The sequence below is a fragment of the Larus michahellis genome, chromosome 21 (assembly GCF_964199755.1).
Source record: "Larus michahellis chromosome 21, bLarMic1.1, whole genome shotgun sequence".
Classification (NCBI taxonomy): Eukaryota; Metazoa; Chordata; class Aves; order Charadriiformes; family Laridae; genus Larus; species Larus michahellis.
In genome coordinates this window covers 2,806,645-2,824,847 of record NC_133916.1, presented here as the reverse complement: position 1 = coordinate 2,824,847, position 18,203 = coordinate 2,806,645, and the positions used below count along the sequence as shown (strand labels likewise).

General features: G+C 60.1%; 1 protein-coding gene across 1 annotated transcript; it reads right to left on the bottom strand.

Annotated features, from left to right (window-relative positions):
* Positions 1 to 4,506: 4,506 nt before the first annotated feature.
* On the bottom strand, positions 4,507 to 8,907 carry PIM1 (Pim-1 proto-oncogene, serine/threonine kinase). Its single transcript, XM_074564444.1, has 6 exons — positions 8,652 to 8,907; positions 8,449 to 8,555; positions 8,303 to 8,353; positions 7,342 to 7,708; positions 6,464 to 6,640; positions 4,507 to 6,000 (listed from the first exon to the last, which is right to left on the bottom strand). The coding sequence occupies exons 1-6, from the start codon at positions 8,731 to 8,733 to the stop codon at positions 5,843 to 5,845; spliced, it is 942 nt and encodes a 313-aa protein (XP_074420545.1). The 5' UTR covers positions 8,734 to 8,907; the 3' UTR covers positions 4,507 to 5,842.
* Positions 8,908 to 18,203: the final 9,296 nt, after the last annotated feature.

Below are 18,203 nucleotides of genomic sequence, written 5' to 3'. Positions count from 1 at the left end.
TGCTCCTTCCACCCAGAGTTAAAAACCTGTGGGCTACAAGGGGCGACAAACAGGGTTATCACAAATCACTTTATCCCATAGCACGGCTGCAAACTCTGGGACACAGAAACCATCCCGCATGGGGCATCAGTGGGAGGCTGAGCGTGCCGGAGAGTCTGTCCGTCTGTCCTAGAGTCATTTTCAACATCCGCACATCCCTGCAAAGCCTCCTCGGATGCCTGCCAGCCCCTCTGTCCAGGCAGGGTGGGTTAACTTTGCTTTTCCCTCTCAGCCTGAGGGATGGATCCTCCTTGGAGGAGTTTTCCCTCCTGCTTTTCCACAACAATTCACACATCATCTTCTCGTGCTTCATCTATATTGGCTTTATCAAAGACTTTGTTTGGAAACACCCAGCTAGAAAAACAGGAGGGTGATCCCTCCGCCCTGGCGAGGGAAGGTGGCTCATTGTCTCTGCTCTGCCCACACCCTGTACCTCTCCCCAGAAAGGAGAGAAAACCCACCCAGAAGGTGGGGGAAAGGACTGAAATCCAAGCCCTCGGCATCCACGGCTGTGCTTCGATTGCTGTCAGGTCTCAGCTGGTGGCGGCAGGAGCCACCCTGGGCCACCCTGAGCCAAATCAAAGTGCTTTGGTGGGGGGGGATCTACGTGCACCCATGCACCTGTGTTGGTGCTGCAGTGAGCGATCTGCTACGAGTAGTAGCCTGGCACCGAAAATCCGGCTGCCATGGCACATCCGTGCCACGCGGTTGGCAGCGCGGGGGCGGTTTCCGTTGGGGTCGGTACCGATGGCTTACGAGGCCCCGCACGCGTGTGTGTGCCAGGGGGCACAGCCCTGCCTGCCCATTTTGGGGGGGGTGGGAGGGTGGAGTGGGGGGAAAGATGAAGAATTTCGGCAGGGGTTGACCTGAAATGATACTTTGCCGCTTCTGTTTTTCTCACAGCTTCGGCAGCGGGGTGAGATCTCCGTCCCTGCAACCCACCCGCGCTTCAAATTCACACGCGTGCGCCTGGGTGTCATTTCGGGTTAACTGAAGCAGCTGCTTCAGTTTGAAACAGGAGTCGCTGTTTCATTTTTTTGGGTCGCTTACCCCCCCCTCCTAACTGTAATAAAAACACGGTGATTAAGGACACAAAAATATTACTCTGGAGGAAGGGGACCAAAAGCTTGGAAAAGGATGAAAGAAACACTCTGATTACCCCTTTCAAAAATACGTTCCTTTAGCTGAAGCTGCTAAATTCGACTCAACTTTACACACCGGAAAGCTTTTGCGGTTGTTTTATTATTTATTTTTTTTTTACGGCGAATAAAGTGTTTTTTCCTCATGAAAACCCCCACCGACTCTCAGGCTGAGCGGTGCAGTTTCGATGTGTCACGGAGGTGGTGTTAGCGCAGATCCTGCTCTCGGGAAGGTCGGTGTAAACCCCGAAATACCAGACTCTGGTCTCAAGCTGGGCTCCAGGTGCCCGAAACCAGCACCTGCCCCCCCCTCCCCTCGCCTTCACAGCATGGGTGGTTTTTTTTTTTCCCAAAGAGGCCTGAGAAGGGACACGTTTCACCTCAGGTTCATGCTGAAAGGGGTGCAGGGCTTTGGTCTCAGCTGCTGGAGGACAAAATCCCCTGCCCAGGGGACATGGGGGGTCTGAAGCTGGGAGCTCCTTGGTGGCCGATCCCAGCCCGAAGAGGGACAGGGCAGGGAAAGGCAGGTGAGCCCAAGCTGCGCCACTAAAGATCTCCATTGAATTGGGGCACCGTGCCTCAGTTTCCCCACATGCCCCGTGGAGATAATGCTATTGCCACACAGGCTGTCAGCAAAGCTCTCAGAGACAGACTTCCCCAAGGCTTTATTATGGGGGAGCTGGAGCTGTGGGACACCTCGTCTGCTGATAATTCACCTCCTCCTAAGGCAGGTGTTTAAAATAGCTCCTGTGACTCACTGGGTGAGAAGGGCCAAAGGGTTTCAGACGCTGCCTCGGGGGCAGCTGGATGTTTTCCTTGGGATGGGACACGGGGCGAGATGCCACCTTCGAGTCTTCAGCTCTTCAGGTCCCTGCGGCGAGCCCGGCCCTCGCTCCCCCGGCGGCTTTTCTCCTCGCTGCTCATCTGCATTTTTCCAGCCGTGGCAGGCGTTTGGCTGTCGCCCATCTCCCATTCCCTGAAAGGGAGGTGGAAAATATAAATGTCCCTTTTGCTGTGGCTCCAGGCTCCCCTGGCTGGTCCTTTCTGCATCACCAAGCACCTTAGCTGGGGATGGAGTGTACAGGAAGCCACAAGTGTGACGAGTGCTGGCCCTTTGCAAGTCCTCAGTCACTCACAGGACTCCAGTGCTCCCAGAGCAGGAGCTCCAACGGCCTGAAATCTCATCCTGGTGCCGCTCCATCATTTTTTTCCCCACTTTCGGAACTGTGGGTGCTTCCCCTGCAATAAAAAGCTGTGAATGGCAGGTGGGAGAGCGATGCTGGCTCTGAATTGCTTCCCTCTGGGTAACTCCTAGGTCTTCATCCTCTTTTTATCACAGCTGATGGCCCCGAAGGGCAGCAGCGAACATTCCCCCATCAAGGAGAAACGAGGGGTGAAAAGGCCTTTTCCTTTCAGTCCCCGTGCCATGATGCCATGGTGATGGGCAGCATGGAGGGTAGCACCGGGCAGCCGATGTTGTGGCTGCCCATCTTCAGATCGCTCATCACATCTACCGTGGTCCTTCCTCCGTGGCAGAGAGTCTGGGACCCAAGTCTGGTGTCTCTTGGCCACGCCACGTGAAGGTATTACTGCCCAGGAAGGCTGGTGCACAGGGGATCAAACGTGCACCCATCCTTTTCCAACACCCAAACCTCGGACGCACCCTGTCGTGACAAGACAGTACCCAGGCAGCGAGATCTCGCTGGGGGACGCGATGGCGCCGTTCCCCTCCTGCAGCACAAGCCTGGCAGGGAGAAAAATCATCAGGAACAGGCGGAAAGAAAGTGACTATCAGCACTCCAGCCCCGCGCCGGACCTGCTCGGCCTTTCTGCGGCGAGTTTTCTAAGAAACGCCGCCGCAGTTAGTGAGCGTTTACTGGAAGGGTGGGCTGAGCTCAGCCTGCAGCCGGGGCGGCCGCGATAGCGATTCGGTGGTGCCGGGGGGTGAGAGTGGCCAAGCGAGGGGCTCGGGCTCCTGGCGGGGTACTAGGCAGTGCGGTGGTTTGCTTTCGTGTAAGAGCAGCTTCCCGGATGGTCCGGGGGAAAAGCGAGAGAGGAGGTTAAATACAAACCGCATCTCAAAATAGGCCTAAACTTTGAAGGCGTTTGGAGCTGCGCTTCCTGCTTCTGGCGGCCCTGAGGAGGAGATGAAAGATGCAGCTGAGTAAAAAAGAAAAAAAAAAAAATATATATAAAGAAAAAAGCAAAACAAACTAACCAAGTTAACGCTTTCTGCTGAAGGCAGAGGCACAGCGGTGACACAACACACCAGGTCACCCCATGAAGCTGAGACGTGGCTCCAGGACCCCCGGTTCCCTCAGCAGCCCCACGGCTCGGAGAGCGGTGCTGGCAAGCCCGGGGTGAGCTGGGGAAAAGGGGGGACTCCTTGGGCAAGGGATTTTTAAGCAAGAAAACCATGGGGCAAGCCAAGGAAAGCCCTGATTCCGTGTCAGATCTGGCTGGGGGACTTGCAAAGTAACCTGCAGAAAGGGAAATGTGCCCCTTCCTTTGAGCGGGGACACAGCTCTGTGCGCACGCAGCAGCAGGTCCTCCATGAGGTCAAACAGGAACAGAGCTTCAAAGTTCTGCACATGAAATTAATTTAAAACAAAACAAACCAAACACATGAGCAAAAATTAAAAAAATAAATAAATTAAAAAAAAAAATCAACCAATGCCCCTGAAGCCAAAGCGCCACGGAGCTGGGAAATGGGGTTTGACAGTTTGGAGGGTAAAAGCTCGAGCGAAGCGTTACCGCTGCTGACTGATAGCGACCGACTTCTGGTAATCCGAAGATCGACTTCCTCCGGCTCCGCGTTGGCCACAGCCGAGCTGGAGGTGGGGACAACCCGCCGGCGGCTTTCTTCACCCACCGGCACCCGGCATGCAACACCCGCTCGGCGCCAACAGAGCCGGAGCAACAGGATCTGCCTTACCAAAATTGAATTTGGCTGACAACATCCGGCGTTTCGTAAGGCTCCTTTGATGTTTGTTTACTCGCTGTCCCCAGCACATGCTCCGCACCAGCCTGCGGATGAACGGGAAGGCAAAGGGCTCCACACCCCTTTGATCTCTCCCAGGAGCCCTGGCAGGAGCAGTCGGTGCTGGAAACACCCCGCCGAGGGTCGGATCCAGCCTTCCCCATGGTGTTTTCGGCTGGCTGGTCCTGGTTAACGCCGCTCGGCAAACCTTGGGGTAGGAGCTTTGGAGTTAGTCTCAGCTGGAGACAAACCAGCGGTCCCCATCGTAGCCACAGTGTTGTCACTGGTTCCCGACACACTCGCAGCATCCTTCATCCCGCCCCGCAAGAAAGGGATATGTCCATCACATCGAGTGTTTTTTTTGTTTTTATTTAAAACCGCATAAAAAAAATAAGATTTCTGAATTCCCCTGTACAATATGAACTCTTTAACAAAAAACCCGCCGGCTACACACTTGGTTACACGGAAAGACTCGACAGCGCGGACAGCCCGGGCCGGCTCCCCCCTCCCCAGCCCCAGCCAAGACACCCATGGGGAAAAACCCAAACTCATCTGCAAACGGAGATCTGCACGTGGCAAGGAAACAACAGCACCCAGAACTATGTACACGGGGAGCTGGGGAGCAGGCAAACGCTCCGCACCTCCACCAGAAACGCTACGGGCCCGGGGACGGACACAAGACAGACACAGAGGGAAGAGCCGAATGGAAAACCGGGGGATCAGCAGCTGTAGAAGCAAGGCGCGGGCTGGAAACCCACGTGAATTATAAATAAATAAATAAGTTACCCTACCGGCTAGAACTCTTCCTTAAAAAAAAAAAAAAACAACAAAAAACAAAAAGCAAAACACAACATCAAATTCATGAAAATAAATTAAAAACGAAAAACTGGAAAAAAAAAAAAAGAAACAAGGTAAAATGTTATCCCTATGAACAACTGTACTTCAAGCTTTGCTCCTATAGAACTTTGTACACATTTACAGCTCTGTTGGTTTGCATTGTTTGTGCATTTGTGAGGGCACAGGGAAGCAAAGAAGCCCAGAAAATCCAGGCGAGATGGAGGCACGGGAGGCGAGGCAGCGCCCGCTTGGCTCCCAAGCATCTTCTGACCCGTTTTCTCTTTGAAAAGGGAAAAAGGAACTCTACAGCCAGGCGAGTCTTGGAAAAGCAGCAGTGTAGGAAAATTCAAGTCTTTCCTCCAGCACAGCCCAGATCGCAACTGAAGGCACTCGAACACGGTGACAGCGGAGAAGAGACGGCCATTCAGGCGCGGTACCTGCCATCCCCCCAAGTCAGTTTTCCCCCCGTTGAAGCTTTTCTCGCAATAAGGTCTCTGATCCTCTGGCAGTCCCAAATTCAGCAGGTTGGGAAGACACTTGGGAGCCTCCAAAACCAGAACCAACCCCCGAAAAAACAATTTACTGGCAAAACATCAAATAAGACAGGGTCATTCACATGGAGCCAGGACAGCTGGGTTGGATGGTGACCACCAGTGCTTGGAAAAGCAGGTCTCCAGCAGAGCTCCAGGACAAGATGTGTCCACCAGTGCCTGGAAAAGCAGGTCTCCAGCGGAGCTCCAGGACAAGGTGTGCGTGTTCCCATCTGATGAGCCCTGCTCAGTGCTACGGTCACAAGGAAGTCATCTGGTTTTCTTTGCTTCTTCTGGGCAGGAGATGCGTGGAGCTCTTACTTGTCAGGCTCTTGGATCAAACTGTGCAGGTGGATCTCCGCCGTCTCCTGGGGCAGGTGAATGCCTTGCAGCCAAGGATGGTTGAAAACGTCCTCCAAAGATGGCCTGTCCGAGGGGCGCATGGACAAACACCACACGATGAGATCCTGGCACTCTGGGAAGAGAAACGAGAAACCACTGGTCAGCCAGAGAAGGCCCCAGCCCACCTTGTCCCACCATCCACAGTGCCCAGGCCATGCTGGGTGTGCTCAGAGCTGCACCCAAACCTCCCAATTGATTATCCAGTTCGGAGGAGAGCAGGGTGGCAGAACATGTGCCACCTCCTCCAGCTAACCATGGGACATCAACTCCACTTGTGTCCCAGTCCCATCTTCTTCAGCTAACCATGGGAGATCAAATCCTTTCTGTCCCACCTCCAGCTAACCATGGGAAATCCAAGCCTCTTGTGTCCCACCTTCTCCAGCTAACCATAGGAGATCAAGCCCCTCGTGTTCCACCTCCTCCAGCTCACCATGGGAGATAACCTCCTCCACAGCCCTAGGAGCGGGACGCTTGTGTGCCCGGTGCCACCTCCCAACACCCATTATCCAGCCCCTGCCACGACACCAGGTACCCACCTCGAGAAACCCGCCGTCGGAAGAAGACCTGACCCCGGATGATGTCCTCATCCTGTTCAAAGGGGACATCCCCGCAGACCATGTTGTAGAGCAGCACGCCCAGGGACCAGATGGTCGCCGGACGTCCATGGTAGCGATGGTAGCGGACCCACTCCGGTGGGCTGTACACCCGTGTTCCTGCAAGGATACAGCCGCAGCTCGTCAGGTGGATGCTGCCCACTCCCACATCCTCGCCCGAGCATCCCCGGGGATGCGGGGGCTGCACCGGTGACCGGGGGGGGACACACACACACACACGCTGCGACCCGCCACCCCCTTTGCCAGCACGTGACTCTTGTTTACAAACTTTGGGTTGTAAAAAAAAGCCGCCGGTGCCGGAAGAGGGCAGCACGGGCCCGGGGAAGGCCCGACCGTTACATGCAAAAATAAAACCCCCACGGGTGGGGAAAACCACGCCTTTCCCTCCCCTCCTCCGCCTTGGCCAAAAAAAAAAAAAAAAAAAAATAACAACACAAATAAGCCAAGGCAAACAAGGGGAGCGGAGCAGCCCGAGCCCTTTGGCGCCTGCAAACCCGACCGGCCGGCGCACGGGCTTGGCAACCCCTCCGTGCTCCCCCCACGGGTGTTTGTTTGTGTGGGGCTGGCTCCCCCCCCCCGCCCTGCCCCAGCCCGGGGCGGGGTGGGTGGCGGAGGCTGTTGGCACCGCCGGGAGCCGGCTCCTGTTTCACAACATCCGCCCCACGCCAAAAAAGCAACTTGGCAGCCGGCTGAATCGTTAATTCTAGCCCCCCGCCAGCAAACGGAGGAACCGCCGGTGCCCGGCCAGACCGGGCTGTGTGGTGCCCCGTACCGGGAGCATCCCCCGGGCGTGGGCTCACCGTCAAAGGCGGTGTAGACCGTGTCCTTGAGGAAGGTGCCGGAACCAAAGTCGATGAGCTTGAGCTCGCCGGTGGAGAGGTCGATGACGATGTTCTCGTCCTTGATGTCGCGGTGCAGGACGCCGCAGTTGTTGCAGTGCCGCACGGCCTCCAGCACCTGGCGGAAAAGCCCCCGCGCCAGCTCCTCGGACAGGGACCCCCGCTCCGTGATGAAGTCGAAGAGATCCTGCGACGGCTCCGGGCGCTCCAGCACCAGCACGAAGCTGTCGGGCAGCTCAAACCAGTCGAGGAGGTGGATGACGCCGCGGAAGCCGGAGCCCACCTTGTTCAGCAGCACGATCTCCATCGGCACACGGGTGCCGCTGGGCTGTGGGGGGGACCACGATGCCGTCAGCAGGGCTGATGCTGCGCCGGGGGTCTGGTACCCACCGCCTGGGATGCTCCGATGCGCCCCAGCTCAGCCCCACTGATGGCTGGGCAGACCCCATCCCAGGGGATGCTCTGGTGTCCCCTGCCCCATCCCACCGGTGCCTGGGCATCCCCCCACCCAGAGGACGCGCCAGTGCCCCCCAGCTCAGACCCACCGGTACTTGGGCATCCCCCCGCCCAGGATGCTCCGGTGCCCCCCTGCCTGGTCCCGGTCATCCTCCCAACCAGAGCATGTTCCGGTGCCCCCAGTTCAGCCCCACACGTACTGGGCACGCCCCTCCCGGGATGCTCCGGTGCCCCCCTGCCCGGTCCCACCGATGCCTGGGCATCCCCCCGCTCAGGGGACACTCCAGTGCCGCCCAGCTCGGCCCCACCGGTACTGGGCAACCCCCACCCGGGATGCTCCGCGTCCCGCGGTGACCCCACGCCCGCTCCCCCAGGCGTGCCCCCGTTTCCACCCTCCCCGGTCTCGGCTTATCCCCACGCCCGGCCCGTGATGCCCCAGTTTCTCCCGGTGGCCCCGCTCACTCACCAGCTCGCCCCACTCGGAGATGCGCTCCCGGGCCACGTACTTGACGGCCACCTGCAAGCCAAGGGGAGCGGCGGGCTGAGCACGCCGCCCGCCCCGCCATCCCCCTCCTCCTCCTCCTCCGCCCCGCCGCCGGCCCCGCCACTCACCGGGCTGCTGTCGGAGAGGCGGATACCCGAGTACACCGTGCCGAAGCCGCCGCTCCCCAGCAGCGGGCCCATCCGGTACAGCTTCTCCAGCGGCTCCTTCTCCTTCCCTGCGGGCGACACCGGCCGTCAGCGTTCCGCCCGGGGCCCCACCGTCCACCCCCGGCACCGAACCGGGCCGGGCAAAACCGGTCCCGTTCTCTTACCGGGTTGTAGTTTAGCGCTGTGTAGCTCCCCGCCGGTCCCGGTACGTAGATGGGCCAACGAATTAATTTTCGAGAGCAGCATCCCGGCTCCCTCGCTCGATATCGGGGGCCGGTCCCGGCCCACCTTCCCGAGCCCGGACCGGCTCCCGGCGGTCGGGCTGCCCGAGCGGAGGAGCCCGGAGGAGGCGGAGGCCGGCGGGCGGCTGGGCGGGGAGGGAGCGGCGGCGGCGCGGCTGCTCCGCGCTCTGCCGGGCTCCCGTGTGGCGCGGCGGCCCCCAGCCGGCCCCGGGAGGGGCGGGGGCGGGGGCGGGGCGGGGACAGCCCGGGGGCGGGGCCTCGGCGCCGGGCCCAGCCGAGCCGGCCCGCCCAGCGGCGCCTCAGCCAATAGGGAGCGAGACGCGGGGAGGGGAGGGCGTGGCCGGCCGCGCCGTGGCGGGAAGGAAAAGGCGCCAAAGAAGTGCGGGAGGGGCGGGGTTCTCGCTCGGCGGGGCATGGGGGGCGAGTAAAGGGTGAGCGGGGCGAGTAAAGGACCATCGTGGCTAATAAAAGACGCTGCTGCCGTCCCCATTCCCAACGGGAGCGCCCCCGCGTCCCCCCGGTTGCCGCGACATGAGGGGTCGGGGGTCAGGGAGCTGCTCTTCCTCCCCACATCCACGTGAAAATGCCAATTTCTTTTTTAGCTTATCCTTCCCTTTATTCATTTTTTTCCTGCCATCTCACAGCTTCCCGGTGGTGCTTGGCATCTCCCGCCGCCCATCCCGCCGGCTCGTCCCACGCTGCCGTTACTTCATCGCGGGCAAACCCGGGTCTGAACTTTTCCCTTTTCTAGTAAAAGTGGCGATTCCAGCTGGGGACTCTTGACTAACAACCCCCTTTTTAAAAAAAAAAAAAAAAATTCCTTTTCCGCAAAAGTCACTGGCTGAGATGCTTTCCCGAGTTCCAGAGATAAGATAAATAATTTACTGGATGGAGGTCTCTGATTACTCACTCTATTAGCATTTAGAGCAAAGAGCTCCAGCCACCGGGAGCTGAATTATTCCAGACGAAGCCCATCTGGGCTCCCGCGCCCCGGCGAGACCGAGGAGTTCCCAGCATCCCATACATACTTGTGGGATGAATTGCTTGAAATCGAATGGGGTTTACTGGAAATGCTGGTGAGCTCCCGACTCCTTCAGTATTTCTTTTTTTTTTTTTAAATACGAAAACCCAACCAAAATGCCAACGCCAAAGCCGGCTACGGGGCTGCGGCTCAGCTGGGAAGTGCTTGCCACCGCTGTTGCCTCTTTTAGATTTACCGAGAAAGCGGCACGTCCTCTTTCAGGGGCTGACAGTAAAAAACCCCAATCTGAAAAACCTACATTGTTTTTTACCCAGAAGGTGACACCTTTGTTTGGGGAAAAGTGTGGAAAATCTGACGCAGCAGCCTTCATCCCTTTTTTTTTCTTTTATTTTAATTATATTATTGTTATTATTTGGGGTGACGCAAGCTGAGGGGTGGGCAGCGCCTTTCTCCTGCCTTATTCCCATCGGCTGCCTGAGTGTATTTGGGACAACTGGTTCTGCCAGCGGGTGCTGAGCCGTGGGACGAGGAGAATCAGCATCTGGCCCCAAACACTTTCTCAAATCCTTCGCCGGGGATGGTGGAAGGTGCCGAAGGGGCTGCCCTGGAGCTCCAGGCTCTTTAGCGGCAGGGCTTTCCTAGGGGCCGCCTTCTCCCGAGCTCTCGGGGAGGTGCAGCTTCTTCCTCGTTCTGCCCAAACCTGCTAATTAGCGTCGAAGGGAGCAGCAGCGTGTCTTGCAACCGGGATGATCTGAGGCCAAATCATCCTTGTGCGTAAACCTGCCCAACTGCTAATTTCCCCGGGGGACTGAGTCAGCGGCCGCCTCTTCCTGCTGGCACCCAGGGGTTGCATCCTCTCTGGGTTGGGGAACCCTCTCCCAGTCTTGGAGGTGATGGGAGGACGTTTCTCCACGCCCTGGCCATGCAGAGCAGGGATGTGTCCCTGTTTCCCAGCTGTAGCCAGAATAACCTACCCAAACACATCCCCCTTCCCCAAATGACCCCCAACCAGTGCTGGGAGCCACCTTTCCCCCCCCAAGCCCATCCCACATGCTCACCTTTCCCCCTGCCAGCCCCGGGCAAGGCCATGGGGATGTCTCAGACATTCAAGCTGAGATGAAAAAAACCTCATCCTGTTTGCCACCCGCTTTGCCCTCATCCCGAGGAATCGCCTCTTTTCCCAACCCTCTTCCTCCGGGATGAAAGCCGCCGTGGACGATGGCTGCAGGAGAGCAGCCCACGTCTTTTCGCATAGGTCGCGTTTACATGGACACAGGGATGTCCAAGCAGCATCCCAGTCCTTCCCCCACCAGGCAGCAGCATCCTTGACCCAGGCTGCCTCTTCCCACCCCAACGCTTGACGTGAGCCCCCGGGGAGCAGTTTGCAGCTCAGAGGAGACGGCGCAGGGCTTGCCGAGGAGGAAAAACCCAAGCAGGACCCTGCCTGGGGAGAAGAAGGTCCCCAGGGTGGCACATGGCGCTGGTGGCAGGTCTGCGGGAGAGGAGCTCCCAGCAGACATCAAAAGATCAGTTCTCAGCCCTGCAAACAATCCCCCGGCAGCTTTCGGGCTCTTCAGCGGCATTCCAGTCTAACCGGGGCTGCCTTGCATGATAATCAGGCTTAATTACTGCTTTATCGCTTGATTGCTGTGCTGGGCCCTTGGAGCTGCAGTGTTGCTTTCGCAGTTTACTTTTTGTATTTCCTCCCCCTCGCCTTCCCCGCCAGCACAATTAGCAAATAGGTGAAAATGGGGAGGGCCAGGGCAATACCCGGGGGGTGGGGAGAGAAGGGTGATTTTTTTGCCCAGGGTGGAGGTGGAGCAGATTTGCAGCCTGTGGAGGGTTAAAACTGAGGTTTCCACCGGTGTCTTGCAGACAAAATAGCAAGGTCAATGCCAAGCCAGGAGCACAACCCCACAGCAGCCCCAGGAGCATCCCCCTCCGGAGGGGACAGCATCCCTGGAGGAGGGAGGGGAGGATTGCGGGGCGATTAAAGCCGTGACACAGAAAGGCTGTGGTTTTCCTACCGTGAGCCTTTTTGAGTCATTGCGTGACCTTGGCTGCGTCTGCCCGTGGCACCCTGCGCTTGGGCTCGGTTGCCCGCAGAACCGGCTGGCCCAGGGCGTGGGGCGAAGCGGTGGCAAGGACCTGCCGGTCCTCGGGGAAAGCGTGTCACCTTCCTCAGTGGGGCCAGCAAAGATGCTCCCACCTACGCGCAGTCAGCAATCCCTGGCGAGGGAGCGGGCCCTGCCCTCGGCCAGGCAATGGGTCCTGCGGTTGGGACACCCCCCAAAGCGCCGCCACCCGCTTGAAGTCACCTCTACGGCAGCGAAAAGGTGGCCTGGTGTCTCACTGGTGACTTTGGAAGTGTGTGTGCCCTCCCCGGCAGCATCGCGGGGTAGCTGGTGGGCATCGCCCTGCAGGATGCGGCCGATCCCGGGGTGCACAGAGGCTCCTGGGGGGGTGCTGCAGAGGCGCAGCCTCTGGGATCCCCAGCCTGGGCTCCCCCCAGACATGGGTTGGGATCATGGATGCCAGGAGCCAGCGCAGCCACCGGGTGCTGCTTCCCCCCTCTCACCGTCCTCTGGGTGCCTGGGGACTCCCCCCAGACCCAGCTGAGACCCCAACACAGCGGTGACAGCTTGGGAACCGCATGTCCCATCCTGGGCTGGCGTCATCCGAGGACTGGGAGGAGAATGGTCCTCACTGGTGTGCTGGAGCACCCCAAAACCCCTCTAAACCAGCACCCAGTCCTGGGCCTTCGGGTGCCGATCTCCTCCGGCTTAGCAAGGTGATAGGGCCAGGAGACGCAGGGACCCATCCTGCAACCCGGGAGGAGAAGACGTGGGGATTTCTTCTTAATTTATATGATTTTTTTTTTTTGTATGTTGGCTTTGAGCGCGGGCTTTTGGGGCGAGGTGTGCGCGGAGGCGGCAGCATGGCTAATCTGCTTTGTGAATGGAGCCGCACGGGGGGGCGGCGGAGGGGATCGGGGAGGTGGAGGGAGCCACATATTTGGGATTCCTTCATCTGGGTGGGCTCCTTCTCCCCAGACTCTCAGGATGTGGGAAATGGAAGATGAAAGGAGCTGCATTTCCAGCCTCTCGGGTTACAATGTCTAAAGCAGAAAAGGGTGGTTGGGGGGGAAAAGAAAAAAAAAAAAAAAAAAAAAAAAGAAGGGGAGGGGGGGCGGGGGGCGGGGAGTGGGATGCTACAGGGAAACCTGGGTTGGGAAATGGCCCGGCGAGGTTGGGGCAGGGAAGGGGGCGGCTGGGGCCGAGCCGCTCGTGTTTCACATCACGTCAGGGCTGAGGAATTTCCTCTGCTCTGGGGGTGCCTCGCAGAGAAAAAGGGGGAGGCTTTAAGGTTAGCCGGGGATGAATAATAGCCAAGAGGCGAAGGGATTAAAAGTGTTACCCAGGGGCTGCTGTTTACAAGCAAACCCTCTCGCAGAGCAAGAGGGGAAAGAGGGATGTATCGGGGTGACGGTGGGGACCCCGGGCCGTGCATCGCCCGCACCCCGTCCCCAGTGGGCCCAGGGGGGTGATGGCCCCCGGCCGCTGTGTGGGTTCCTCCCCGAGCGCCCCTCCGCAGCCAGGTCCCGGCAGCCGGTGCCCCGCGCACGTGTGGCGTGTCCTGGGGTGCCCGGTCTGGCTTCCCCTCCGTGTCCTCCCGCGGCCCCAGGAGGTTTCCCATCCCTCCCGTCCCCCTCAGTTGCAGGCGCCTGGATTGTCCCCGTGCACGGGCAGGAAAATCCGCTTCTCCGAGGGGGCTTGTGCCACCCACTGGGTGCCCCAGGAAAGGGGCAGGGAGAGGGGACGGCCAGAGGCACCGGGCTTTGTGCGGGGGGCACGGGCTGGGTTCTGGGGCTGGGTGCGGGGTTTGGACCCTGACGGGTGATGGGAGCAGCCCCCGGACCTGGGCATCACCTGGCACTTCCCGAGCTGGGGCGCAGGTTTTGTCCCTGGTTGCTTCATTTTCACTTCCCCTCTATGGCTGTTTTGGGTGACGCAAGGTCAAGGTGGGGAGGAGGGGAGGGGAACGCATTTCTCCTGTGTTATTCCCTATTATCCTCCATCTCTGATCTGACAGCTGGGAAAGGACTGTCGCAGGGTGGAAGTGCAGCCCCCAGGCTGGACCAAGGGATGCTCCAGGATCCGACCCCACTGCCTGCCCTGGGATGGCAACCGGGCTTCACTTCCAGAGGTGTGTGCTAGGGACGGGCTGTTCTCCCTTATTTAGCCCAGGGAAACTGAGGCACGGGGGGGGCCAGGGAGCCCCTGTGGGGATGGAGTGGGGAGATGGGCTTATTCCCCCCCAAAAAAGGGGATGAAAGGGCAAAAAAATGGCTTGCAAGCCAGGGAAGATGTGGATGGGATCAGCCCAAATGCTGTTTAGAGGAGGCTGAGTGGGTGCACCTGCACCGATGGCTGTGCTGGGGGGGACCTTGCACCCAGGTGAGACCCTGACTGTGTCTGGGGGCTCAGGATCTGCCCGGTGACCAGCACCCATGATGCCTGGGTGGCATCACCTCAGGGAAAGGACACAAAATCCAGCTACATCCAAGGCTCAGGGTGTCCGGGCACCTCCAGCCTGCACTGGCAGGAAGAATTTCTTTCTGCAGAGTGTTTGCATGAGAAAAGCACCTTGTAAAGGTTATAAAAATGATTTTGGTGGCCAATGGGGGACTGGAGGGTGCCCGGCTCTCTTCTTCTCCCTCCGCCCTGCGAAGTCCTGCCTATTCCCAGGTACATTCCTGGCATTGCTCTGGCCGGAGTGCAGGGAGGGCTCTGACCCCCTGAGCATGGGAAAAATGCCTGTCTGCGTGCGAGAAAGGAGGTGCAAATAGTGCGGGGTGAGGAGGTCAGCCGGGAAATCCCTTTCATCTTTTCCCCGGGCCTTGAGCCGACACGCGGCTGAGGAGCGTGTGGGGCGAGCGGGAGAGGGTTTTGTCTGCGGCTGGAAAAGGGGAGGCTCCCGGGGGGCTCTGGGGAGGCCGGACGCTGTTTCCGAGCCGGAGGATGCTGAATCGCCACGTGGGGCGAACGGTGCGGAGATGGGATGGAGGGGTCAGAGCGGTGACCCCCGGGATAGGCGATGGGCAATTAGGTTTGACCTTCATCCCTTTGCGCAGCTCAGCGGGATGCTGGGACCACCCCCCCACAGACCCCAGGGCGCTGGGGATGAAGGGGCACCGTCCCCGGTGATGCCCACAACACGCAGGCGCCAGCTCTCGGTGCTGGTGGCTCAGCCCCACCGGGGACATGGGGGTCCCTGGGTACCAGTTGCTGCCCCAGCATAGCCCCGGGGGGCTCTGGGTGCCGGAGGGAGCCAGGCCAGGTGTTGCACTCAGCCAGGAGAAATCCTGGTGGAAATCCAGCCCCGTCCCCAGGAGGGCAGCCTGCAGAGCGGGCTCTGCCCTCGCTGGGTGTGGAGATTCGGTGCAAAGGCTGGGCCAGGGCTGCTGGGGCTGGCGCGAGTCTCTTGGGAAGAGCATAATAAAAGGCAGCTCTCGCCCTCCCTGCCTGCTTCCCAAAAAAAATCCCTGAGTGGAGGAGATGGGGGAAGCCCCCGAGGAGTCCAGGAGCTGTAGGACCATCCCCTCCTCTGCTGCAGACCCCCTGCATGTCCCTGGTCTGATCCCTCCATCTCTTTATCCCACTTGGACTATAACAAACCTCTCCCCGTGGCTTGAACTCCAGCATCCAGCATCTCCCTCCCGGCAGCCCCGGGGGAGCGCGGGGCTGTTGCTGCCGTCATGGCCCTTGTTGGTCAAAGGAGGAGTCCCTGCCCCACGCTGAGCCGGATCCCACCTGGCTTCCAGGAATTGGGGCTGGGGCTGGCGGCCGTGGGTGACAGCTGGTGCCTTGGGTGGCATCCGCTTGTTCTGCTGTGCCCGTGTCCCGTTGCACCCCTTTCCTAAAGCACTCGATGGCCCCTGGTCCTGCTGTGCCGTGGGACTCTGGAGGGACTCCGGCTCTCCCCGGGGGTTTCCATCGCTTCTCCCCGGCTGCGCCACGGGGTGAGGGCTTCTCCTGCCTGCACAAAGCAGATGGTAAAACACGGACTAACGAGATCAGAGATTAACCTGCTCTTTACTTCCAAATCGCATAATCATGTAATTATTCTCAGTATCGGGGTGGAGCGGGCTCCAGGCTCTGGTCCCTGCTCCCTCCTGGGGCACTTGGCATGGCAGGATGGCGGCAGGGGGTCGGATCCTGCCCTGATGCTTCTCCAGGGCCCTGTGAGTTTGGTGGCACTGCCTCATGCCCTGCTGGTTTGCTGGCCTCCGGGACTGTGTCCCATGGGAAGCGGTGGGAGAGGAGCCAGGCTGTGTGGGAGCAGCAGCTCCCCACGGCACCCTCTGTGTCCCGGTTCAACCTTGCACCAGGATTCCCCACCTTGTGCCAGGACAGCCCAGTGGGAAACACATCCCTGAGCACCTTCCCACACCTCCCAGGAACGAAACCCAGCCCAGTGACTCCCAGTTTCCACCAGTAAGAGGCACTGGGGTGGAACTGGGGCATTGCCAGTGTGTGATGCCACTCCGCACCCTGCACAAGAGCCAGGCGGCATCGGCACCGGGCACCACGGCCCCAGCATCGCAGCCGGCTTTTATGGGCGAGGAAATGGGGGGAAATCTTGTGTTTCAGGCAGCGCGTGCGGCCGGCAGCCCCGAATTCCTGCGCAGCCGGTGGCACGGCCCCGTTATCAGCACGGCCGGGCTGTTTGCTGGAAAAGGGCGGCAGCGGGGCTGGGTGACCCCACAACTTCCTTCCTTTCCTGGAAGCCGCTCGCTCCGAGCGTGACGCTGGTGCTCTGATAACCGGCTGCTTTCACAACATGCTCCGGCAAGTGTGGGGCCGGGGCTGGGTTCACTCCCCACTCTGCCGCGCTCCTTCCCACCCGGTTTGCATCGCCCCGGCGGCACCTGCTTGCCCTGCCTCAGTTTCCCCCCTTCGTAGAGGTGGAAATACAGCCCCAAGCGCTGCAAACCTCGGGGGCCTGCAAGAAGTGCCAGAGCGTGGATGCGTTTCGCTGCAAGGTGTAATGAAATGCGTTGGGTCTCAGCCTCACTCCCTCTCCATCCAGCCACCTGCATCGCGAGGGCTGTGCTGGAAACTCCCCTTTGCAAAACTGGGAGCGGGGAGAAGCTGGGGGACCTTCGTCTCCTTGGCAGCACCCAAGAAAGAGCTGGTGGGTCCCAGGGGCTCAACCGTGGGGCTGCGCTTGCGGCCAGGCACCTGCTGGTCTCCCTGTCCCCTGGGGTGGATGTAGGACCTCAATGCAAGGTGTGGGGTGGGACATGAGTGGGTCGGGGACTTCTTGGTCCCCGCACGCCCTGGGCAGAGCAGTGGGTGGCTGCTGTTTGCACGGAGGGGCTGAACAATCCCATCTGCCTTTGAAGGCGCCGGCAGCGGGACAGGCAGGCAGGGTCCTGCCTGAGTCAGGCAGCGTAATGGCCGGGCGCGGACCCGCCGCGGTCCCCTCCCTGCGTGGTGGCAGGTCCCTGCACGCCGCAGAAGCCACCGCCGCGGGTCAGGGAGGGACGTGCGGGGCAGGTGAACTCGGCCAAAGGGGAAACTGAGGCAGCGATGGGGATGCCACGACCTGCCCGAACACTCCTGGAAGGGGACCCAGCCGCCCTGTCCGCTCCCTGGACACCGGTTTGCAGCTCCTGGGATGCTCAGTGCTGCACTGGTGTTAACAGGGTTCGGGGACCTGTCTGGGGTACTCAAATCTCCTGAAACCCTGTTGGGATCCTCTCTGTTGCCGGCAGCACTGCCCTGTGCAGGGACCAGGGCATCCCCAGGGGATCGCCATCTCCCCAGGACACCCATCCCGGGGTCAGCGGTGAGGCCAGGGTGCCAGGGTCCTCCCCGCAAGGCCGAGCGTGGCTCCTTCGCCTTATCTGGGCTGTGCGAGGAGGAAGTTTGCAGGGCGGATTCCAGCGGGCAGGTAAACAGCGGCCAGATGGAACCCAGATACCTGCCCGGAGACACCCGCCGAGCCGGGTTTGCACAGCCCGGCCGCTTATTTGCTCTAGGGAGGGCTTTTCCCAGCATCAGACGTCAGCAGCGGTGCCGGGACGTCACCCCAGGAGTCTTGCTGGGCTCCTCCGTCACCCTCCTGGCCAGGTGCCTGCATCGGGGGTGTGGATGCTGCTGTGGGACTTGGAGGCTGCGCTGCCCTTCGTGCCACCAGCCTGGGTACCGCGGCCTCATCTCCCATAGCCAGGGATCAGCCTGATGCCCAGGGCTCCTCCTCCGTGGCCAAAAGGGCTCAGGGAGCCTCGGGTGCCTGGCAGTGCTGGGGGTCGGGGTGGGGGGATGCGCCATCCTGGTCCCACCGGACCCCTTTGCGGAGCGAGGGCAGCGGGGATGCTGCCATCTCCCCCTCCTCGGGCGGAGGAGGCGGCCGGGCAGGGCTGGGCTGCTGGCGGCGATGCCCGGCGTGCCCTGGCACACATGTGGGTGCACCTCGCACCCAGC

Coding starts and splice junctions, on each gene's coding strand:
- PIM1 (XM_074564444.1), bottom strand. CDS start 8,733: ATGCTGCTCTCGAAAATTAATTCGTTGGCCCATCTACGTACCGGGACC. Junction 7,709..8,302: donor TCTCCGAGTGGGGCGAGCTG/GTGAGTGAGCGG, acceptor TCCCCCCCACAG/CCCAGCGGCACCCGTGTGCC. Junction 6,001..6,463: donor CCGACGGCGGGTTTCTCGAG/GTGGGTACCTGG, acceptor TTCTCTTCCCAG/AGTGCCAGGATCTCATCGTG.